General features: G+C 38.5%; 1 protein-coding gene, 1 long non-coding RNA gene and 2 other non-coding genes across 6 annotated transcripts in view; 2 read left to right on the plus strand and 2 right to left on the minus strand.

The window, feature by feature from the left end:
* Positions 1 to 17,825, plus strand: part of LOC148680790 (uncharacterized) — a 796,717-nt gene extending 778,892 nt beyond the window's left edge. Inside the window, exons 1-3 of one of the 3 annotated variants that reach the window (XM_088650420.1) lie at positions 4,922 to 4,950; positions 5,386 to 5,532; positions 15,337 to 17,825. In XM_088650420.1, coding sequence (XP_088506546.1) covers positions 5,448 to 5,532; positions 15,337 to 16,571 — 1,320 coding nt within the window. In that variant the 5' untranslated portion in view covers positions 4,922 to 4,950; positions 5,386 to 5,447 and the 3' untranslated portion in view covers positions 16,572 to 17,825. Of the gene's footprint in view, positions 1 to 4,921; positions 4,951 to 5,385; positions 5,533 to 6,500; positions 10,601 to 11,573 lie in introns of those variants that run through there. The other 2 variants (XM_088650419.1, XM_088650421.1) reach the window with 2 other exon arrangements.
* Positions 1 to 25,734, plus strand: part of LOC148680839 (uncharacterized) — a 785,675-nt gene that overhangs the window by 390,451 nt on the left and 369,490 nt on the right. The window lies entirely within an intron of this gene.
* On the minus strand, positions 19,526 to 19,598 carry trnar-acg (transfer RNA arginine (anticodon ACG)). Its single transcript has one exon. It is a non-coding gene; the product is annotated as a tRNA-His (tRNA).
* trnay-gua (transfer RNA tyrosine (anticodon GUA)) lies at positions 22,298 to 22,384 on the minus strand. Its single transcript is given in 2 exon segments — positions 22,298 to 22,333; positions 22,348 to 22,384. It is a non-coding gene; the product is annotated as a tRNA-Tyr (tRNA).

Raw genomic sequence — 25,734 nt, forward strand, 5'->3', positions numbered from 1 at the left:
TGAACTATAGGCATATATTATTTTTATTTTTTGTCAGCGAACTATGATGATTTTAAAGACATGAACTATGATTTTAATGACAAATGTCTGATAATACTGTTAATTTACATTTTTTATTACATTTATGCATACGCAATGAATGTAAGCCTGCTAACTGATCAAACAATAGAATATGTAAACTTAGTTTATATATATATATATATATATATATATATATATATATATATATATATATATATATATATATATATATATATATATAATTAAATATTAATTAAAAGTCTGGGTGCTGGTACTCAGAGGACTATCGTTTTTAGGGGGCATCAGGAGGTCAGATTTGGTTGAGTCAAAGGAAATTGGCTGTTTCAGCACCGCCTATATGTGTATAATGAATTTAAGTAGTTTATCCGTTTTTCTACCCCCCCAAAAAAAGAGAAAATCCAGCCAAAAATACTTTCTTTTTTTAAAAATTTTTTTAAATTTTTTTTTATTATTATTATTATTATTTTTTTTAAACTAGATTCTTTTCAAGACACTTCTATACAGCTTGAAGTGACTTTTAAAGGGTTAACTAGGCAGGTTAGGGTAATTAGGCAAGTTATTGTATAATAATGTTTTTTTCTGTAAATAATCAGAAGGTAATATTGCTTAAGGGGTCTAATAATTTTGACCTTAAAATGGCTGTTAAAAAACATTAAAAACTGCTTTTATTCTTGACGAAATAAAACAAATAAGACTTTCTGCAAAAGAAAAAATATTATCAGACATACTGTAAAAAATGATTGCTCTGTTAAACAAAATTTGGGAAATATTTTAAAAAGAAAAAAAATTCAAAGGGCGGTAATAATTATGACTTTAACTGTATATTGTATTACAGTCCAACTATAAAAGTTTTTGTGTCTCTTTTTATCAGGGTCCAGTGACTACTAGGGGGTCTCTGCAAACTTCCATTGACCACAAGATAAGGATTCACTCAAGGAAGGATTAAATGCCACCATCTCACCCCAACCCTTTGGTGCATCTGCATTGGAAATTATTGGTCAATTTTTGAGTGATGGCCTTTCCACCACCATACCTTTTAAAATAGTAACATATGAATGGTTGATTGTTTTAGGCTGCAGCCATTTATTTTAATTTCCAATAATACATTTTAAACTGAAATTGTATGAAATGCCATGTTATTTTATGTATTGTAAAAAAGACAAGTTATTCAACACCATTTCAACTAATGTCAAGCAATTTTAGAATGTGACTGTTATGCATAATTACTGCATCCTCCTTACCACACAATTCTTATAACAATTGACATAACAACAGTGCAGTTAAGGTCTGACCATGTCAAAGTTGTATCAACTGCAGCTTTTATACATAAAGTAAATGGGGTTGTTTAAATTGAAACCTTTTTGGAATTATTTATTTTTTGAACTTGAACTGTGCATAGAAAATGCATCAAATAATCAAGCAGTTTGTGGTTTTCCCTGTCTGATGCTTGGACAGTTGTGTGGAACCAGTTTCTCTTCTATGTATTTGATGGTTGTGCTCTTATGTGATGTTAAGAAGAGAATGGAGCACAGTAATTCTAATAACTACATTTTACTAAAATCTATACTTTATAATTTATAATTTTGTTGAGATTATAATAACAGAAACTGTAAAAAGTATAATTACTAAAATTGTTACATGTAAGATTATTGCTATTATATTTATTAATGAATTATATAGTTATATTCAGATGAGTAAATACAGTATGTTTATAAAACCAGAACATATACACACATTATTATTATTATTTATTCCCATAAATGTCAGTGGCTGTTTTTTTTTATCTCCAACATTCTTTAGAGTATTTTAGTTTTGTTCAACAGAAAAAAAGAAACAGAACTTTAGAACTACTTGAGTTTGAGTAAATGATGAGGGAAATTTTCTTTTTTGGTCAATGATCTTATTGAGTTAAAATTAAGTCCCTTGAATTTGCATAAGACTGTATTGTAATTATTTGCCTTATGATCGAATAACATGTTTTATTTTGTTATGGCATGGGAAAAGCCAAAATTCAGTCAGCAACGTATACAAACTGTTCTGCTTGATTTTAAATGTTTATGTTTGATTCATTGCGGTCAGCTTTTACAACAGTGATGCTAAATGAACAATTATCTGAACATAAAGTGTATCTTAAATGGAGGATTTTTCCTTTTAAAAGCTTCATTAAATAAGTGTTGAAAGTCATGTTCATCATTTAGAATTTTTTGGCACATCTCTACATACAATACAGACACCAAATACATCTGTACATGTTCATAAATTGTATGTGCTCACTGATCAGTGTTGTGGATCCTTTTATAAGAGCCTATTTTTTTCTCTTGTAAATAATAACACTTTAAAATGTCTTTTACCATGATAATTTAAATTATCTTTTTCATTTGCAACAATGTATAAACTGCCATAAGTTAGTCTCAATTTCGTGAGGCAGTGTAAATTAAATTAACATTTGTAGAGTGCATTTCCTCCATAGGCTTTTCCTTAAATCAGTAATATTATCAAGGTTTATTTTTGGAATTGTCGGTTTTGGCTTGTTTATTTGAGGTTTAATCATTTTGAACAAAACATATAAAGGGTTAGGTATAATATACCAGTTCAATCCATGGCATGGGTCAAATCTAAATGACACACAGCCTTGGATCCCCCTCGATATAAACCGAACTGTTACTCAAATGATCAAGCTTGTATATTGGACTTAAAATAGCAGCAACCAAAAATGATGTATATACAGTATATTATGCTTTTAGCAAAATAACAGACAGTAAACGTCGACCAATAAAGCAGGTAAGATTACTGCTGTTATTTATTTTTTGCATACGTTTTGTTCAACCTATTGAAGGATCATATAATCTAAAAAATAAAAAGTGCATGATGTGGTCCAAAATGTGTTTGTGTGTGTGTTTGCATGTACGTGCTGTACGTTTTTTCTTATGAAAATTATATTATTTTTTCAAGTTTTCGATGAAATGAACAGTTTGTGATTTGCTATTGCGCCATCTACTGGAACAGCAGTTTCTTTTATTGAAAAATTGCAGCTCATTTTTATACTTTACAGAATCATTGTAAAATCATTTGTGGGCCTGATCTGGCCAGCGAGCCGTACGTTTGACACCCCTGCACTAGACTAAACTCAACATTGGCATTAATGAAGGTAAAGAAAATGATTAATGTGGTCACTGTAGAGTTAGAGAAATGGTAGAACGGTATATTATTGTAGAAAATATATGCAAGAGAGGAGGAAATTAATTAAATATTTAAATAATATTGGACATGAAGAGAAACAGAATATACATTAGAGATAAAGGTTAATAACGATATATGATGTATATAGACAAGGTATATATACTGTATATATTAATGTATTCATTTTCCTTCTGATTATTCCCTTATTTATCAGGGGTCGCCACAGTGAAATGAACTGCCAACTATTCCAGTATCCAGTAATCCATGTTTTACACAGCGGATGCCCTTCCAGGTGAAACCTAGTACTGGGGAACACCCACACACACTCACACTTAGACCTTAAGGTTAAATTAAGTGAAGCTGAAGTCAAAACTATAATAAAGATTCAGACAGAGAGTATAAGCCAGGAACACTGGGATATAATTGACTCAGGAAGACATCTGTATACAATCCAATGGTGAATATGTGAAGGAAGAGAAATGGGGAATAATCGGAGGGAGGAAATGGTCATAACCGCCTCAGAATAGCACATACAGGACTAAACAAGATACTGAGTTTATAGTGAAGCACCCACATGACTTATACTCACAATGTAATCAGTGTGAAACATGTGCATGTAATAACAGAATGTCAAGATTATCAATACAAAAGAAAAATATTAAGAAAAGTATTTGTCAACATATGGAGGCTTAAGCCCCTGATGTATTGTCAAAAGCCCCTGATCTTTTGGAATATGTTGCACTTAAATAAAAATAGGTTGTATAACATTTATTTTGTTATCAAAGTTCTAACAACACGTGTGTATCACGCGTATTCTACCTAAAGCAGCGTTTGTGTCGGGTATTTAAAAAGTAATCTATTCAGCAGTACCTGTTTCTACCAGCAGGTGGGAGTGGCTCTGTTGTTACATGGTTTAAAAATATTCCGCCACTGCACATCATTCATTATTTTGAGCAGCTGAAGCTGATGAGGTTATAATACAACTGTTTCGCAAAACTGAATAGTTCTAGCTAAGTTACAGATGAAGCTTAATATTTGTTTTTACAGCAAAAAATTTGTGTAATTTTGGTGAAATAACATAAATTTAGGTAATCAATAAAATGTTCTGCACATTAATGTAAATACATGCAAATTAGTCAGAAAAATGTAAATTGTACTTATATATATATATATATATATATATATATATATATATATATATATATATATATATATATATATATATATATATAAATATATATATATATATATATATATATATATATATATATATATATAGATTAATTGTAAAAAGTGCAGGAGCTTGACCAACATTCATTTCTTACAGTCTAATGTCTAAATAATACAACAACTATGTGGTTAAATTAAAAAGTCTTAAACTTTATTTATTTGTTTTATTTTGATGTCTCAAAGGCACTTAGTGATAATGACCTCTAAAGACGTTTTTTTTTAAGTTGTTTTAAAATGTTTAGATTAAATGTTTTGATCAACTTCCAATACTGAACATCTGTGATTGTGTGTGCGTGTGTGTGTGTGAGAGAGAGAAAGAGAGAGAGAGAGAGAGAGAGAGAGCAAGTGTCAAGTAGAAAACTAGGGAGAGAAATGTTTGAACAAGTCATGACTGCAACAGTAAGTGGCAAAAAACTAAAAACAAAAGACTTTTATTTTGGCGTGGCGTGTGACGTCATTAGGCTGCGCTGCTCTTGCGCTTGATTCAGCTGGAGAAAGGTTTGTTTTTAAAACCTTTACATAAATATAAAGCGATTGAATAAAGTTTCAGGGTTTTCATCCGATGTTATATTATGAACCTGCTGTTGGCATTATTTTGACTCTTTTTACAACGAAGTACAATTTACTCACAGTAATTAGGGCTATTGTTTGAATAAAGCAACAGAAATGTGAGTAATAAGTGTTTTAATTAAGGTTTAATTTATTAAAAGCATAATGTCATTCCATTCTAAGGACAAATCACTATATATAAGAAATGGAGTACTAGTTTTAATCAGCTCATTGTGTCTTGCTCAGACTTACCTGATTTATTTTTGTTAATGACTCTCATATGAAACTGTTAAAGCAAGTAATGAAGAGAAGTTATTTTGATTCTGTTCATTGTTTTATTTATTTTAATCAGGACGTTTTTAATGTTTTTATTTTTTTAAACAGGATAAAGTGTCCAAACGCAGAGAAAAACTGCTGAAGTGACTGATCTCCACACTGTTATAAAGATGGCATTTATTAAAGAGGAGAGTGAAGATGTGAAGATTGAAGAAACATTCACAGTCAAACAGGAAGATCTGCAGGAACAAACAGGTTGGTTTTAATTCTCCAAGACCAACTCAGTCATTTGATCCTCATTCAGATATATTTTAATAAGAAGAATACTAAATTAATCCATCTTGCAGCCCTGAGTGTGCTGCCTAGTTCTCCTAAATGCACATAAGCACTCATTTAAAGACAGAATGAGTTTCATCACTTGTTCTTATTTATGTCATACTTGTTATGTATTATTCGTCTCCTATTTTCACTACCTTCTTAAGGTTATTGCTTTTCTTGTTCTCTTTGTTTGTTAAGTGTCCTTGAGCACTGGCGCTATATAAAATAAATAAAAACAAAAAATTAAAAAGGTTTAATTGAGCTGACAATATTTGACCTACAGTATTCTCATAGAAGATATCTGCTATTACAGTGATTGTGTTGGCTTAGTACTTTCCATTTGCAAATGTCACATTGATCACAATTCCCTTTTTTTATCAACTTCTTTATGGGTTTAAACTTGTTTTTGTAGTTGTTACTAGTTCTCACAGATATTATCTTAGTTTGACCTACATTATTATAATAACTAATTACCTGGGCTATTGTGTTTAAACAGGGTTTCCGCTGGGTATTAAAATGTCTTAAATTCCAAAATAAAAAATTTAGGCCTTAAAAAAAACTTATATTTACTAAAATATTGTGCTGTATGTCTTAAATCTTTTTAAACAAGTCTTGATTTTCCTGTGTTCATGTTTTGTTACCCAATCTGGCCAAAACCCATACAATCACCAACAAGACATTTTAACTCTGTTTATCATAATGATAAGGACTGCTGAGGATATCGACCTGGACAAATTGTTGTGCATAGATTTAGTTTAATATAGTTTTTAAAACTTTTAAAACATTTGTTATTTGTTTTTTTTTTATTTTAAAGAAAGTTTATTTTGGGGAAAAAAAGTGTGTGGATCCAAGTAGAGCTCTCTTCTTTTTACACAATATTTAAGATCTTTTGCTAAGAAATATCTAAAATATTTTAATGTTATTATTATTATTAATGTTATTATTTATTATTGTATTATTAAATATTTTATATTAAAATATTTTTTGTTTGGACATATAAAAATCTTTTTCATCTGGGCCAGTTGAAAAATTCCTTAGTCTAAAATTTCATTCATAATGGTCTTAAAAAGTCTTACATTTAACTTGGTGACACCTGTAGAAACCCTGATTTAAAGTATGTCAAAAAACGTGGAGGCCCTAATTTTAAATATGCTGAATGAAATGGACACCAAAATAATAAATTATTATAAAACATTGTACAGTTTTCTAAACTATATGATGTTGTGGGACGATGTGAGACAAAACTAATTAAAGTGAAACAGTAACGTTTAGCATTGCACTGACTACAACTGGCCAACAAACTAGTCTAAAAAATACTTTTGCTGCTTAGGAAATGGATTACAGCATGCTGATGATATGCAAACATTTGAGTGTAAAGTTCATCAGTATTGACCATATTCTTCACGTACCAGCAGGTGTCGCCATTGGAATCTTTTTGCTTTTTAAAGAATACATTTTTAGATCCTAAAAACAGCGTTAATATAATAAGCCAAGACTGACATGCAATGTGTTGAACACCTGCAATGTTTTTTCAGCAATTCATAAAAATACTGCATATGAACTGTCTATTGATTTATACAAATAAAAACCATTCATTAATAATAATATAACAATTAATTAATAATTTATTTATAATATAATACACCTTTACTAAATGTGCTTGTGCATTTTTTTGTTTATTTGTTGATGTTATCTCACAGATGAAAAGAGAACAGAATATTTGTACTCAAGTTATAATACACTGCTAAAATAATACAAGTTTTAGTAAATGATACTAATATTTTACAAATTACTCTAAAAAACTACTCTGAGTACTAGTTAATTACTTTTGAAAAAAAAAAATTTTTTCATTATGGCCCTTTTTTAATTATACAATTATTTAAATTGTTTAATTGTTTAAATCACAAGGCTACATATAGGTATTTGCATTAACAAAGTATGGTCTATTTTTTTCTGTACATGACAATGAATCATTTTCAATAGCACTGGCAAAACTACCACATACTTTTAAGGCCATAGAGACACTTTTTGTCCATTTTTAAACAATACTTTCAGGCTTTTAAATGTTTAAAGTATATGATGAAAATATTTAAACTTGGGTTTTTATTTACATATTTTACACTGTTTTTCTTAATTGCTTGTTGTCTATACAATATTTTATTTTACGCTTGATCCTAAACTGAAATAATTTTACAAAAAAGACAAGAACACTGTCGGTAATAAAATAAGAAAAACAAATTACTTGGTTTCTGACAACACTACATTTCTCAAAGCAGTGCTTTAATATTGTTTATTTTGGTAAATGTAACAGATTGCTTTGACCTGTAATGCCTGTACAAATTGTTGATGCTTTAAGACAGATCAGAACACCCCTATTATGTATAAATCACATAAATACCTCATCCAGAAACATTTCTAGCATAATTCTTTTGCCGTAAAGAAATAAAAAGTTTCACCTTTGCTAAAAGTTATGGTAGGCTAAGTTTCACATCACAGTACAGCCAAGTAAGTGCGTTAGCATTGTCACCGGTCATGCATCAATCTAATTCTAAATACTTGAAAGTTTTTGAGTAAGTTTAGTCAAGGAGCAAAGATAAATAATTTCTACTTCTGAGAGATCACAATTGTATATAGTCTGAGCACACACACGCGATGATGAGATCATGAGAGGACTTGCAGTTCATTTGAAAAAGCCTATTTAAGGGCTCGGATATCCAGTTTTGGCGATTAACTACATGACTGCACTCTCGTGTTAAAATAAAGCACTTGCGACATTTGCAGAAATGAATAATTGCGCATTACCTGCAGCTCGCGCCGACACTCTTAGAGCCTACTCACACTATGCTATCCGAACCGTGCCCAGGCCTGTTTGCCTGATCGTTTGAGAAGTGTGAGTGCGCTGAATCGGGCTCAGGCACAATTCACTTGGGCTTTGGCGCGGTACGCTTGTGTGTGAGTGCAAAACGCGCCTAAGCCAGAAACTGAAAGCAAGACGTTTCTTTTAAGGGACTATTTCATATGCATTTATTAATCATTCTTACCGTTCAATGAATGCAAACTGTTGTAGTTTATTAAAGACGCAAACTCCTCAATGCACCACAGCTGTGCCTTTTGCAAACCTCCTAATTCCTGCAGCACGAGGACTTTATGACTGTTTATGAGCGTCAAAATTGGCGGATCTGTTCGGCAAAATATTTGATTGTGTGTCACTGCATCCCAAACGACTAAAACAACATAACTAGAGAAGTCTCCACTGTGCTGAGCGAGAGCACTTCTCCACTGAACAGTGCATCATCGATATTGTAAGCGTGCCCTGGCCTGAATGGAGGACAAGCGTGCTTTGGCCTAGTTCAAAGCAACTGTTCATAGTGTGAGTATGCTCTCAGATTGTATTAAACTAGGCTTCAGAAGAGTGATAGGTTAGAGGCGAGTAAAATCCGTCGGAGAGAATGCAAAATGGCAGGATGTCCGCGGCTTAATTACTCTTGTGAATAACATAGACATCTCTATAGTAAAAACACCCAAAAAGCATTATTTCAATAATGCATTTGTTTTTAAGTTGTTGTTTTCTGTCACTGGAACATAGAAAGGCCTTTGTCCCGCCCTTACGTTCAATGCAAAACTAGACAAGGTTGACTGTGATTGGTCACTTTTAATGTCAGTCAAATCATCGCTTCAAAATCCTGGTATATTTTATATTGGTATATTGAGAACCACTGCTGAAGGAGATAAAATATACCCACACAGCATCAAAGGCCTGCACCTTCTCACAACAGCATCTCTGTTACAACTCCAACTCCACAATTACAGCAAAACCAAGTCATCCTCCTACCCATGAGTTCATACCACAACAGCTAATTGTATCAAGCACCCTTGGAGCTTGGTCTGGAAAAGCCATAATCGACACTGGAGCCAGCTATACCCTACTTCACCAACATTTGAGGTCAGCACTTGCTTCCCTTGATGTTCTTCATCAATGGCCCCATGGTCTCCTCTACTTTGCTAATGGTGAGACCGCCATACCTTTAGGACGGGCAAAAACAAATGTCATTCTTTACAATATGTTTTTTTCCTATTCCATTTGCTATCCTCACTTCCACAGCTCTCACTTATTTAGTGATCCTAGGATTGGATTATATATTTACCAGTGGGCTACAGATCAATGTGGCTGGTGAAAATTAAACCTGCACATCAACCCGAAACCAAGTGTATGCTTTTCAGCCTGGGCAGGCCAGCATTCCAGAAAAAAACATACCTGCACCAGAAAAAAAAAAGTGCACAGAAAAAACTCAAGCCAAGCTCTTTTGTTGTTCACCTCAAATCCCCCACCACAAAGTCTATTCCAGTTACCAGATAATAGGGATGACAAGACAATAATAAAAGCATCAGTTGATCAATCTCACCTGCATCCAGAAGAAAATTCCCAGTTACATCATCTACTTCTGCAGAATCCACAAGTATGTACCTCCCAGCTTGGAAGAACAACTGTTCTACAGCACTGCTTGTATACTGACTACCCTGTGCTGATCAGACAACGTCCATACCGTTTAAAACCAGAGAAGCAAGAGATTGTGAAAGAGCAAGTCAAAGAAATGCTAATGAATGGCCTCACAGAACCTACACAAATAGCGTGGGCCTCACGCATTGTCCTTGTCCCCAAAAAAGATAGCAGTATGAGGTTGTGTGTGGACTATCGTAAAGTGAACGCTATCACAGAAAGAGATACCTACCCCTTACCTAACATCACAGAGATACTGGAATCCCTCTCTAGTGCTGTCATCTTCTCCACCATTGATCTCAACAGTTGATACTGGCAGGTAACTATGGAGCCTGGAAGTGAATCCAAGACTTTTGGATTTAAAAACTTTAAAATCCCCCAGCAACATTCCAGCAATTAATGGAGTCTGTCCTAGCAGAGTTGCTGGGAAAAATGTGTTTTGTGTATTTTGATGACGACATCATATACTCACCCTCAGTCACCCAACACTTCAAAGATCTTCACCTGGTTACACAAAGCTGGTCTGATCATTAACTTGAAGAAAAGTAAATTCTGCCAACATAAATTATCATTTCTTTGACATGTGGTGAACACCCAGGCCATTCCTGCTGATTCCATTAAAGTAGAAGCGATAACATCCTACCCGGTTCCAAAAAACATCAAAGACATTAACTCCTTGGATTGGCAGGGTGGTACCATATGTTTGTGCCAAACCTTTCTCAAATTGCAGAGCCCATGAACTCATTGAAGAAAAAAGGGTGAATTTTTCAATGGACACCTCAATGTCAACAAGCACTGAAGAAATTAAAGACTTGTCTCTCCTCGCCTCCCATCCTTGGACATCCTGTTCTCCGACTCCCCTTTGTGGTTTACACCGATGCCAGTGATTCCGGATTAGGTGCAGTGTTGACACAACACAAGGAGCAAGGACAGGAGGAATTTATTAATATTTATAATTTGTTTAGCCATACTATAGGCCAGGGGTTTTCAAAATGTGGGGCTCCAGCGTCTGTTAAGAGGGGATTGAGAAACTGAGGCGTGCACTCGAGTAAATTATGACGTTTTTTTATGTTCACAAGAGTCAATCTGATTAGTCCCGCAGCTAACTATCAGGCACGAGGCACCTTTTGTAGTTAATGCGATCACGTAAAACATATACAAAAAATGGACCTGTGGCTTTTTAAAATTAACGACGGTGAAGTTAACACCGGTAAACCGTCTGACAAAAAAGATGACGAGTGCCCTTCTGAAGCATTAAAGCAAACGTATGACCAACCCTCCGCGTCAACGGGGATCTCCAAACAGAGAGGTTTAACGCTCATTACAAAAACCAAAGGCCTGTGTGCATCAAAGCAACGGAAGTATGATGAACAGTACATACAATACGATTAATAACGAACCATGTCCACAATGTGTTGTGTGTTCAGAGGTCCTTGCAAATGACAGTTTAAAACCTGTGAAACTGGTGCGTCACTTACAGAAGAAACATCCGATGTTAAAAGATAAGCCAGTCGACTTTTTTCGATGTAAAGAATCAGCATTAAGAGGACAAAAACAAACGATGACCAGTCAAACCATGCTGCAAGTAAAATCGCTTACTGCTTCAAATGAGGTGGCACATTTAGTTGCCAAGGCCAAATAGCCACATACATTTCCAGAGAGCCTCATATCTCCAGCTGCAAAGGCCATCTGTAAAACTGTTTAGAGAGAAGTATGCAAGTTACATTGAACAAATTCCACTACCAGACAACACCATAAGCCGGCGAATAACTGTTATGGCATGCGACGTCAAACGTCAGCTGATTAAAAGAATAAAGAATGGGATTTCTTTTTTATTACAATTAGTTGAGTCGACAGACATATCAAACTCATCTCAACTACTTGTATTCGTCCGCTACAGTCATGAGAGAAAATTGCTTGTGGATCTACTATTTTGCTCATCAATGAAAAGACGTTTACAGGAAAAGATATTTTAGAAAAACTCAGCGGTCAACTGAATGAACTTGGTCTTTGTTGGGACAATTGTGTCGGTTTGGGCACTGATGGAGTGGGATCCATGTTAGGAAAAAATAAAGGACTCGCTGCTTTGGTTCATAAAGTAGCTCCGCATGTTTGTTTCACCCACTGTATGATTCGCAGAGAGGTCCTCGCAGCAAAAAAACTTCCTGCGGACTTGAACGCAGTGCTTCAAACAGCAATACAGATTGTGAATTTCATAAAGTTTGTCCCACTAAATCAAGACTGTTTGCCTTGTTGTGCATAGAAATGGGGTCCGAATATGAGTCGTTGCTTTTGCACAAGGAGGTTAGATGGCTCTCCACAGGCAAAGTCCTGCAGCGTATTTTTTCATTGCATTACGAACTGAGGATTGATTGTGGATCTTCCTTTAGGAGTTATTTTACTGACGCTAAGTAGCTCACAGATCTTACATACCTGTCTGACATATTTGATTGGCTTAATTCGCTTAATTTGTCCCTTCAAGGCCGTGTTCAAACCTACTAAATCTAAACATGTTCCTGACCTTGGATGAATTTATCACAGAAAATGTGTTTAACTGGGATACTACTAAAACGGAAATCACTCTCCATCTGCAATCTCTGTCTGCATATTTCAATAGGTATTTTTCTGAGCAGCATAATTGGAACCAGTACGACTGGGTTCGCAAACCCTTCATCAAAAGCACAGTGAGTCTGTCATCAAACCAGCTGAATGCCCTTCTGCACCTTTCAAGTGACCGTACTTTGACCCATCTCCATTGCAGAAATCTGGGAAGAGCAACACAAAGACCCAGATATAATCAAGATATTTCAGAACCTAGCAGACAGAGATTCTACTGTGCAATCCTAGAGGAAACACTGGAATTATTTCCCATGCGAGAGGCCACTGCCCAGACAGAAGCCAAATTCTTCAGAGAAGAAATACTTACTTGTTGGGGAGTACCAGATTCCATTCTATCTGACCGAGGCACACAGTTCACATCAGCAGTTTTCTCTGAAGTTTAAAAATGGAAAATCAAACAGAAAATGACAAAAATCAAATAGCCTACCACCCCCAGACCAATCTCACAAAACGACTGAACAGAACCCTAAAACAAATGATTTCTGCGTATGTAGAAGATAACCATAAAAATGGGACCAACACTTACCAGAACTTCGCTTTGCCATTAATTCTGCAGTCCAAGAAACCATCGGCATGACTCTAGCAGAGCTTCTACTCGGGAGGAAATTCCAAGGTCCTGTAGATAAGTTACTGCATGGACACAATTTATACCGATTCTCCGGCCTACGACGTTGCAAAACAACTGTCAAATTTGAAAATGAAAGCAAGTGAGTTCAGAAAAACAGCTATGGCAAGACAACTCCGCAGTTACAATAAAACAGGATGAGAGGCATCCTATAAAGAAAAAGACAGTGTCAGGGTAAGCTTTCCTCAGTCAAGTTTATTGCATAATTTCAGTGCAAAGCTTGCAAAAAAATGGAAAGGACCCTACAGGACAATTCAACAGTTAGGACCTCTGAACTATCGTGTTGCACTGGAAAACACTGGAGAGGATGTTTGAACCGTAAATGTTTGTAATCTTAAGCCTTGCTTTCCAACAGCTGAAGAACTGGAGAATCAGGAGAAAGAAAAACTTAAGGCCATTTTGCTCTAACCACTAGATTAAGAGGAGTTTCTTGGTTTCTGACATCCCTTTTATAAACAACCAGGGGTTGTTGTTTTTTTTTTTCTTCAAGGGGGAGAGTGTGGCAAGACTATGCCTCCCCCAAATTTTTTCTTCTAAGCTCCAATAGGGGAAGCTAGTCAAACCTGCCCTTCCAAAAACCTCCAGGGTCAAGTTGAAGAAAACGGAAGTTCAGGTAGGGAAAAGAAGATTAAAGAGGGAGGAAATAGAAAAGTGAGAAGAAGAATTTTGTTTCTTTTGGGTTTGTGTTTGTTGTGGCAGAGAATGGAGAAAGGAAATGTGCGAGGTTGAAGAGCTGTTGGTTTTTGGCGTGTGAAGAAAAAAAAGACTGTGGCGTGTAGCAAGAATGGACGCAGTGTGCCCGGCAAACTTTACAGTGGTCATTTTGTGCAAGCAGTCTCCTGGATCCTCGGTGGAGTAAGTGGGAAGCTGAATCCTTTCCTGAAGCCAACGAAAAAGTCAGTCTGGTAGGAAGGAGCCTCCCAAAATTAAACTTATCAAGGGGTGGACCAGTACCAATCGATACTAAAAGCCCGGGTCAGTTCATTTTATTCATTCATACACCCACACTGAAAATCTTTACACACGTTGCAACCCCATAAAACAGGCTTTTTGTTCATTACTCATTCCATCATTCCCCCTTTACACTAGCTATAATTTATTTTTGAACCGTTTTGGTTTTAGTTTGTTTCTTTTATTGTTTGTTGTACAAGGATGGTTGATTTTGTTTAGAAACCTTCACAAATGGAGTGATTCCGCAGTGATGTTGTATTTTTAATTTTTTATGGTTAAATATATTACTGTTGAGTCAATGTACATGTGTGTGTGAGTTCTTATTTAAAGATAATCTTTAATTTATTTTATTTTTATTTTTGATTATGAAATGGTGGAAATTAATGCTTGCTGTGGCTATCCTTGACAAGATAAACTTGTTTGGCACCCATAGGTTATAAATAACCTATACTTTTTTGTTCGAGGTCCACTGGGAGTAGGATGAAAGGGTCTGGAAAAGACACGGATTTCACTTCTTACATGGACTAGCGATAAAGCATTCAACTACTATGCTGACGGCCCAACTTCTAATCCCGCTGGGAGCAGTTTTTGAAAGTTCATTTGTTTTGTTTTTTTTTCTTTCTTTGAAAGACTTAAACAAAACTTATTTATCCAAAACCACCACTGTTACAATACAAATAAAAATAGGCCGTTTACAGCTTTTAAATCTGTCTTATCAATATGATCAAAATGACTTTTATGATCCATTATGTAAGAAACTGAAAACTGGACTGAAACTGTTTCAATTTACTATAACTTCAATGTTAAGTGGCTTTGACACAATTTATGTTGTAAATGCTCTAGATAAATAAAGATGAATTAAATTGTATCTGCTTAAATGTGTACACATTAATGGACCAAACAACATATTATCTGATTTATTTTACATTTAATGTGCATTAAAATTACAGTGTGTGAAGCCAATGTTTCCTGTGTCTTTTCACTTTTGAGCTTTTGATGAGAGTTTTTAAGACTTAATGAAAACTATTGTTTTATTTATTTCTTTCAGATTGCATTGAAGAGAATGAGGGGAGTAAAGACGAGGAACATCATGTCAAAATTGAGGAAAAAAATCATTTTTTGAAAAGGAGAAAAAAGAATCGTTTCACCTGTACTCAGTGTGGAAAGAGTTTGGCAAACAAAAGCAAACTTAAGATTCACATGATCATCCACACTGGAGAGAAACCATTCACATGCACTCAGTGTGGGAAGAGTTTCAACCGCTCATCACACCTTAATCAACACATGATGATCCACACTGGAGAGAAACCATTCACATGCACTCAGTGTGGGAAGAGTTTTTACCGCTCATTCTCCCTTAATCAACACATGAGGATCCACACTGGAGAGAAACCATTTGCATGCACTCAGTGTGGGAAGAGTTTTACCTGCTTATCACACCTTAATCAACACATGATGATCCACACTGGAGAGAAACCATTCACTTGCACTCAGTGTGGAAAGAGTTTCAGCCAATCATCATCCCTTAATCAACACATGAGGATCCACACTGGAGAGAAACCATTCACATGCACTCAGTGTGGGAAGAGTTTCAGCCTTTCAACATCCCTTAATTATCACATGAGGATCCACACTGAAGAGAGACCATTTCAATGCACTCAGTGTGGGAAGAGTTTCAGCCAATCATCATCCCTTAATCACCACATGAGGATCCACACTGGAGAGAAACCATTCACATGCACTCAGTGTGGGAAGAGTTTCAGCCAATCATCATCCCTTAATCACCACATGAGGATCCACACTGGAGATAAACCATTCACATGCACTCAGTGTGGGAAGAGTTTTAGCCTTTCAACATCCCTTAATTATCACATGAGGATCCACACTGAAGAGAGACCATTCCAATGCACTCAGTGTGGGAAGAGTTTTTACTGCTCATCCTCCCTTATTCGACACATGAGGATCCACACTGGAGAGAAACCATTCTCTTGCACTCAGTGTGGGAAGAGTTTTTACTGCTCATCCTCCCTTATTCGACACATGATGATCCACACTGGAGAGAAACCATTCTCTTGCACTCAGTGTGGGAAGAGTTTCAGCCTATCAACATCCCTTAATTACCACATGAGGATCCACACTGGAGAGAGACCATTCAAATGCACTCTGTGTGGAAAGAGTTTTACCCGCTCATCACACCTTAATCAACACATGAAGAGAAACCATTCACATGCACTCAGTGTAGGAAGAGTTTTTACTGCTCATTCTCCCTTAGTCGACACATGAGGATCCACACTGGAGAGAAACCATTCACTTGCACTTAAGCTGCGGTCACACTGGACTTTTCTCGCCATAGACTTCCATTCATACGCACGTGAATGCGTTAGACCGGAAATGCAAGTTCGTGCCTCAAGTTTCGCAGTTCATTGCCTTGCAGAGTTCAAGCTTGATGAATTCTGACCTGCAAAATTGCATAACTTGACTGTGTGAGACCTATCGAAGATCAAAACATGACCTCTCTGGACAGTTAGTAAAATATAGACCAATCGTTCGCTTTTTAAATGTCTGATCATCTTGTTTAATCCGGCTCCTTTTCACAGCGCTGTACAACAGAATTTCGCATGCTCAAATTCTAATGTGACCGCAGCTTCGATGTGGGATGAGTTTCGGCAGCTCCTCAGACCTTTATTAAACACATGAAGACCCACACTGGAGTGAAACCATTCACATCTACTCAGTGTGGGAAGAGTTTTAACCAATCACCAAACCTTAATGAACACATGAAGATCCACACTGGAGGGAAACCATTCACATCTTCTCAGTGAGACCGTACAGATCTGGTCAGTGTCTACAGAGTTTCACTCATTCGGCGCAGCTAAAGAAACACATGGACAAAAAGTTGCACACATGACATGAATGCAGCAAAACATTATCTCATGTGCACAGGATGTTTCATGTCTGAATAATGTTTGAATAGGCTATAAATAACAGTATAATAGGTATACTGTTTTCCAACAATCCTACACTGCAGTAGATGGGGTTGTAAATGTGTCGCGCTCCTTGCATTTATGTAAACACAATAATGGCGGCTGAGAGAAGAACAGTTTCATAAACATCTGGATAACAGCACCTCTGCGGCTTAAAATCTCATCTGTTATCCACTCTCCAGTGTGTTCATGTAGCTAGTGTTGTGTTGGATGATGTTATCTGTCTGATTCCCTGAATGAGAAATCCAGGTTGGAGTATGTGGTAAATCGTGATTGGATGCCTGCATTGCTCATCAATGGGTATATAAAAGTTGTTGTGCTAGCTACCCCAGGACCTGTGGCTACTCAGGAGTCCTCATGTCAAGACCTCCCATCTCATTGATTCTTTAACCTTATGGTTTTGTTTTGCGTTACTTATATCATGTAGTTAAAGTGTTGTTGTGATTATATCCTAAGTTCTTTATCTTCATTAGTATCCCTAGACATTTGTTGGTTGCATTGATTGATTGTTCTATGAGTTACATTTTATAATAAATAATTTGCATTCAGGTTATTTTGTTGGCTCATTTCTCTTTTGTGCTGCGACTCAAACAAGCGGGTCAAAACACTTTGTAAAATGTGTCCGGTTGTATCCGAGATCTTGTCCTTTCAGTCATGACCATGGGTGACAGTAGGTACTTAGATTACCTTTTGTCTCAGCTCCTTCACCACAACAGACAATCACATCAACTCCATTACCAGCCAGCAGCTAGCTCTCTGCAACTCTCCCATGGCTGCCCACAGAAGCTAAGCAGGGCTGCGCCCGGTCAGTACCTGGATGGGAGACCACATGGGAAAGCTAGGTTGCTGCCGGAAGTGGTGTTAGTGAGGCCAGCAGGGGGCGCATGTGTTTGAGTGACGGGGACGCTATACTCCTCAGCAACGCCTACTGCTTTTGATGCCGGAAATCTTTTAAGCTAACGTTAGAGACAGTGGATGTTACGGCCCTGGACTCCCATATGGGGGGTGTGCATTATTATATTATTGGTTTATTATTGAAGATGCATTAATGTGTGACCCTTATATTATCGCTTTATTATTAGTGATGAATTAATGTGTGAGCATTATTCTATTATTGGTTTATTATTAGTGATGCGTTCATGCGTGATCCATATTGTTTTTTTGCTTTGTGATTGATTTATTAGATTAGTTTATGATTAGTGATGTAGTCATATGTGAGCGTTATTATAATATTTGTTTATAATCAGTGACTGATGAAATGAGCCTTATATTTATTATAAGTGAGTGATTCATTGATGTGTTAGGATAATGCACGGGCATTATTGTAACTATGGTAGTAAATAATAATATAAAGTGTTATAATGTATAATAACTGCATTAAAATGTTTGTAGTAAAACTTTAAAGAGTGCTTGGTCGGCTAAGTTAATCTTACCAAATAACGTTATACAACATCTATAACAATCATATAATGATCGTGTTGTAGTAATTAATGTTACTGTAATGGTTATTCATTTAAACCAACTTGTTATAAAAATACTTAGTTTGCAATTGTTGTCCAAATTAATCTGCAACGAAATCTGTTATTACAGTACAAATCTTGAATGGTATAAGGGCTCTGATTGGCCATAGCGTTCATTGTAACTCGGAACATGATTGGCTGTCGTAACCAAGTATAGGGTGAATCTTGGTTCCAGCACGGGACGTGATTGGCCAGCGTAACCATGAATTAAAAAAAAATCTTGGTTCCAACTCGGAACGTGATTGGCCGGTGTAGCCAAGAATAACCACGACCTACAGGTGCCAGTATGCGCCACTGGCCCAGTCTGCACTGTGTGGCATATTTGCCGACATATAACAGAGACTGAAACATTGCTCACACTTGTCTGAGGTGGTCATGTTGACTGCAATCTTGTTTTAGGTTGGCACTTTGTTTTTGAATATTGTCTGCTTTTCGAATGTGTATCTGTGCTGCAGTAGAACGCCTTAGCCTCACAGCAAACATTTTGGTCTACAAGCTGTCACTGCCGTCTTCCCAGGAGAGTGGCTGTACTGGTTTCTTCTGGAAGTCCTGAGGGATGTACGGGACCAAGACATGAGAGCAGTTGGGGCAGCCTTTGAACCCAGGAGAGCACCCCACATGCTCTGTGCTGGCGGCCCCAGAAACTCGATTCACTCCAGAGTAGAACCGAACAACTCCGGCAGGGGCAAACCGCGACCGCACTGCACTGAGAGCAATGCAAAAAATTCCTGATCGAGCCAGCCAGGAGTCGAACCTAGAATCTTCTGATCCATAGTCAGACGCGTTATCCATTGCGCCACTGGCCCAGTCCGCGTCAGCAGTGCTCAGTAGCATCCTGATTGGAAAGAGGACACGGCTCGGTGAACATGGAGTTCCATCAACGCATGCTGTACTTTGTTGTCATGGCAAGTTGTGGTGTCGATAGGATGCTCTTACACCGAGCATGTGACAGTCCCTCCCAAGAAGAACTGTGATCCAGGCTCTGAGACTTTCTCTTCCCCAGGAGGAGGTTGCAAACGTTAAAGTTATTTTTGTCAGAGCAGCTGCAGCACACCTGGGTGGAGGCCCACAGCTAGACTTGAGGTCAACCTTCAGCCAGTCCTTCCCTGGTGGTCTAGTGGTTAGGATTCGGCGCTCTCACCGCCGCGGCTCGGGTTCGATTTCCAGTCAGGGAACTTCCTTTTCACCTCCATGCTGAACTTTGAGCATTGGTGAACTCACTCGGCGAAGGCAATAAAGCGGCTCTGAGCGCAAAAGATGTCCTTCGAGCCGAAACAGCGACTTAATGATTACCATCATCCCACCTACAGTTCTCCGCTCAACCAATTGAGCTATCGAAGGCTTACGGGGCAGTTCCACAACCACATCCTATAAGGTAGCTGGAGTCCGACAGCTGGCCAAAAAGGACAGAAGCAAAAGCACTCAGGCCTTCCCATACCGGGAGTCGAACCCGGGCGAAAACCAGGAATCCTAACCGCTAGACCATATGGGAACTGCCAATTTGGAAAGCCAGTCTTGGCACAAACTCCAGTTCATTCTGATCGCTGGCACGTCCCAGCTCCGCTTGCACAAGTGCCACTCATACACTTACGCACTCTCTCATACACAGTTTCTTGGTTTCCGTAACCGAGAATCTTCTGGTCCATAGTCATAAGCGCTAACCTTTGTGCTACCGTCACTCTGTTCAGCACCTTGTTAGCACATTGCTTGGAGCAAGGACAAGGCTCTGTCAACCCGGAGTTCCTTCACCACACATTCTGCTTTGTTTTTATGGCAAGAGGTTGTGTGGATGGGATGCTCTTACAGGATTCCTGACAGTCCCTCCATAGAAGACCTGAGATCCAAGGTCGGAGACTCTCTCCTCTCCAAGAGGAGGTTAAAAGCAATGGTTTCTTTTGCGTCTGTGTGTCAGAGCGCTTAGGTGTTGCTGCAGCTCAGAGACCTACAAGTGAAGGAGATTACACTGCAAGTTGGCTGGATGACCTCTAAGTGGTAGGCACTTATGCCGCACGTAGGCTGGGTTTGCGATTGATGTAGCTGTAGTAGACATTCATAAAAATAAAAATAAATATATATATAAACTGCTTACTCTGAGGTTGTGTTTAGGGTTGGGGTAGGAGTAAAATTGAATAAAACACAGCAGGTTACCGTGAGGTTGGGCCTAGGGCTGGGGGTAGGTGTGATTTTAATAAACTGCGATAGGTTGTATTCTGTGCCATGTACGAGACATTGAATCAATGAAACCCACATGGAGGTTTGTTACTGTGAGGTTGGGTTAAGAGTTGGGGTAGGTTGGGAGGTTGATAAAACACAGCAGGAAACTGTGAGGTTGGGTTAAGGATTGGGGTAGGTTTGACATTCAAACATAACTGGTTGGACGCAGTGTCTTGTACCAGACATTAAATGAATGAAAACTCCAGGAGGTTTTTACAGCCCGCTTGGAGCTCAAGTCTCACCCGCTTGGAGCTGACCAGGCCATTTGGAGCAGGCTCCGATTTCTATTTATACCTTTCTCAGTCAGGTAACTTCCTTTTCAGTAGTATGAGCGTCTGCACTGTGTGGCATATTTGCCGACATATAACAGTGACTGAAACATTGCTCACACTTGTCTGAGGTGGTCATTTTGACTGCAATCTTGTTTTAGGTTGGCACTTTGTTTTTGAATATTGTCTGCTTTTCGAATGTGTATCTGTGCTGCAGTAGAACGCCTTAGCCTCACAGCAAATATTTTGGTCTACAAGCTGTCACTGCCGTCTTCCCAGGAGAGTGGCTGTACTGGTTTCTTCTGGAAGTCCTGAGGGATGTACGGGACCAAGACATGAGAGCAGTTGGGGCAGCCTTTGAACCCAGGAGAGCACCCCACAGGCTCTGTGCTGGCGGCCCCAGAAACTCGATTCACTCCAGAGTAGAACCGAACAACTCCGGCAGGGGCAAACCGCGACCGCACTGCACTGAGAGCAACGCAAAAAATTCCTGATCGAGCCAGCCAGGAGTCGAACCTAGAATCTTCTGACCCGTAGTCACACGCTTTATCCATTGCGCCACTGGCCCAGTCCATGTCAGCAGTGCTCAGTAGCATGCTGATTGGAAAGAGGAGACGGCTCGGTGAACATGGAGTTCCTTCAACGCATGCTGTGCTTTGTTGTCATGGCAAGTTGTGGTGTCGATAGGATGCTCTTACACCGAGCATGTGACAGTCCCTCCCAAGAAGAACTGTGATCCAGGCTCTGAGACTTTCTCTTCCCCAGGAGGAGGTTGCAAACGTTAGAGTTATTTTTGTCAGAGCAGCTGCAGCACACCTGGGTGGAGGCCCACAGCTAGACTTGAGGTCAACCTTCAGCCAGTCCTTCCCTGGTGGTCTAGTGGTTAGTATTCGGCGCTCTCACCGCCGCGGCCCGGGATCGATTCCTGGTCAGAGAACTTCCTTTTCACCTCCATGCTGAACTTTGAGCATTGGTGAACTCAGTTGGCGAAGGCAAGAAAGCGGCTCTGAGCGCAAAAGATGTCCTTCGAGCCGGAGTCGAACCAGCGACCTAAGGATTGCCATCATCCCACCTACAGTCCTCCGCTCTACCAACTGAGCTATCGAAGGCTTACGGGGCAGTTCCACAACCACATCCTATAAGGTAGCTGCAGTCCGACCGCTGGCCAAAAATGACAGAAGCAAAAGCACTCAAGCCTTATCATTCCGGGAGTCGAACCCAGGCCGCCTAGGTGAAAACCAGGAATCCTAACCGCTAGACCATATAGGAACTGCCACTTTGGAAAGCCAGTCTTGGCACAAACTCCAGTTCATTCTGATCGCTGGCACGTCCCTGCTCCTCTTGCACAAGTGCCACTCATACACTTACGCACTCATACACAGTTTCTTGGTTTCCGTAACCGAGAATCTTCTGATCCGTAGTCATAAGCGCTAACCTTTGTGCCCCCGTCACTCTGTTCAGCACCTTGTTAGCACATTGCTTGGAGCAAGGACAAGGCTCTGTCAACCCGGAGTTCCTTCACCACACATTCTGCTTTGTTTTTATGGCAAGAGGTTGTGTGGTTGGGATGCTCTTACAGGATTCCTGACAGTCCCTCCATAGAAGACCTGAGATCCAGGGTCGGAGACTCTCTCCTCTCCAAGAGGAGGTTAAAAGCAATGGTTTCTTTTGCATCTGTGTGTCAGAGCGCTTAGGTGTTGCTGCAGCTCAGAGACCTACAAGTGGAGGAGATTACACTGCAAGTTGGCTGGATGACCTCTAAGAGGTAGGCACTTATGCCGCACGTAGGCTGGGTTTGCGATTGATGTAGCTGTAGTAGACATTCATAAAAATAATAAAAAAATATAAACTGCTTACTCTGAGGTTGTGTTTAGGGTTGGGGTAGGAGTAAAATTGAATAAAACACAGCAGGTTACCGTGAGGTTGGGCCTAGGGCTGGGGTAGGTGTGATTTTAATAAACTGCGATAGGTTGTATTCTGTGTCATGTACGAGACATTGAATCAATGAAACCCACATGGAGGTTTGTTACTGTGAGGTTGGGTTAAGAGTTGGGGTAGGTTGGGAGATTGATAAAACACAGCAGTAAACTGTGAGGTTGGGTTAAGAATTGGGGTAGGTTTGACATTCAAACATAACAGGTTGGACGCAGTGTCTTGTACGAGACGCTAAATGAATGAAAACTCCAGGAGGTTTGTACAGCCCACTTGGAGCTGACCAGGTCGTTTGGAGCAGGCTCCGATTTCTATTTATACCTTTCTCAGTCAGGTAACTTCCTTTTCAGTAGTATGAGCTTCTGCACTGTGTGGCATATTTGCAGACAGATAGCAGAGACCGAAACATTGCTCACACTTGTCTGAGGTGGTCATTTTGATTGCAATCTTGTTTTAGGTTGGCACTTTGTTTTTGAATCTTGTCGCTTTCCGAATGTGTATCTGTGCTGCAGTAGAACGCCTTAGCCTCACAGCAAACATTTTGGTCTACAAGCTGTCACTGCTGTCTTCCCAGGAGAGTGGCTGTACTGGTTTCTTCTGGAAGTCCTGAGGGATGTACGGGACCAAGACATGAGAGCAGTTGGGGCAGACTTTGAACCCAGGGGAGCACCCCACAGGCTCTGTGCTGGCAGCCCCAGAAACTTGATCCACTCCAAAGTAGAACCAAACAACTCTGGCAGGGGCAAACTGCAACTGCAGTGCATTGACTGAGAGCAATGCAATAAATCCTGAAAGAGCCAGCCAAAAGTCGAATCTAGAATCTTCTGATCCGTTATCAGACACGTTATCCATTGCACCACTGGCACACACTGTGCAAGGAGTGCTCAGTAGCATGCTGTTTGGAAAGAGCACATGGCCCGGTAAACATGGAGTTTCTTCAACGCATGCTGTGCTTTGTTGTCATGGCAAGTTGTGGTGTCGATAGGATGCTTTTACACAGAGCATGTGACAGTCCCTCCGTAGAAGAACTTTGAACCAGGCTCTGAGACTTTCTCTTCTCTAGGAGGAGGTTGCAAACGTTAGAGTTATTTTTGTCAGAGCAGCTGCAGCACACCTGAGTGGAGGCCCACAGCTAGGCTAGAGGGCAAACTTTAGCCAGGCCTTCCCTGGTGGTCTTGTGGTTAGGACATAGTTCTCTTACTGCTCTGGCCCGGGTTCAATTCCTAGTCAGGGAGCTTCCTTTTCACCTCCATGGTAAACTTTGAGCAGTGTTGGCGATGATCTCTTCACGAAAGCAGCTCTGAATGCAAAAGATGTCCTTCAAGCCGCACTGTAAGACGTAATAAGACACACTCTGGCACAGACATCCAGTCTGCACGCTGGAATACACACTATTATCTCATGGTTGAGACGCAGCTTCAAAAATTAGTTTCAAACCAGAAGTACAAATTTGCTTGAAATAACGCAAAAACAACCAATTTACACTTTTTAGTGAAATATTTGTGTCCTAATAGTGTTTTTAGCAGTGTGGGACACATATACGACTATCAACAGCTCAAAAAATGTGTTTTGGAGTTTCGTGACCCTTTAAGGTACAAATGGTAGAGAAAATACACACATGAAAATCTTACTTTGTTTTTCTTTTAACTAAGTATATTTTTATATGTTTTGTTGTTTTGTCTCAAATTATTTTATGTAGGACACAAATGCCTCAAATGCAGCTTTAACATCATTGGAATAAATTATATTTTAACATATTCAAATGGAAAAGCTAACATATTAAAAAGGAATAATTATTTACAAGGTTACTTTTATATCTGCATTTTTATAAACTAAAGCAGTTTTGTCCCAAACCTTTGAAAAATAGTTCATGTTGTCTTTATATTTTTAGATGCTTCATTTATTACTGATTTTTCTTTATGCTTTCAAAATATGTAACTATGCATTTGAAGTGATATTGTGCTATTTTGCTACATAGTAGAAGTGAACTAGTTTTGTTTTGTGTTAAAGCCACAATGGCCCTGCATAAAAGTGCTTTACTGGGACCTTATAGGCACATTTTGTGCCTGGACTCAACTTAGTATTAGTGGGACCTTACTATTTTTTTAATTACTAAATACCCACAGAGAATGCTCATAGGACATACTTCTGACTCAGATAGTATACCTATACTTCGCCCATTGTGGCTATATACACTCCACTTTGTGTGGACTTGCTATGGGCCCAAAGTGAACTTCTGTTTCGAGTGGGCCAGCCCACAGTTTGGTCTAGCAACATTGTATATGTTTTTGGTATAGACATGTTTCTTTAGAAATTTGTGCACTAATACTGTACACTCAAGTACATGAAGGTGAGCTTTAGCAAACAGCATAATACATTCAAAACTATTGTATAATAGGCTAAGAGAGACATTAGAAAAGCATATCTTAATTAAGATATAAATTTTATCTCATTGAAATACTGTAGAAATTATCCAAAAGGATTTTTATGTATTTTACTATAAAACAATCCTATAGGAACGGTTCCA

The sequence above is a fragment of the Danio rerio genome, chromosome 4 (assembly GCF_052040795.2).
Source record: "Danio rerio strain M-AB ecotype USA chromosome 4, GRCz13ab, whole genome shotgun sequence".
Classification (NCBI taxonomy): domain Eukaryota; kingdom Metazoa; phylum Chordata; class Actinopteri; order Cypriniformes; family Danionidae; genus Danio; species Danio rerio.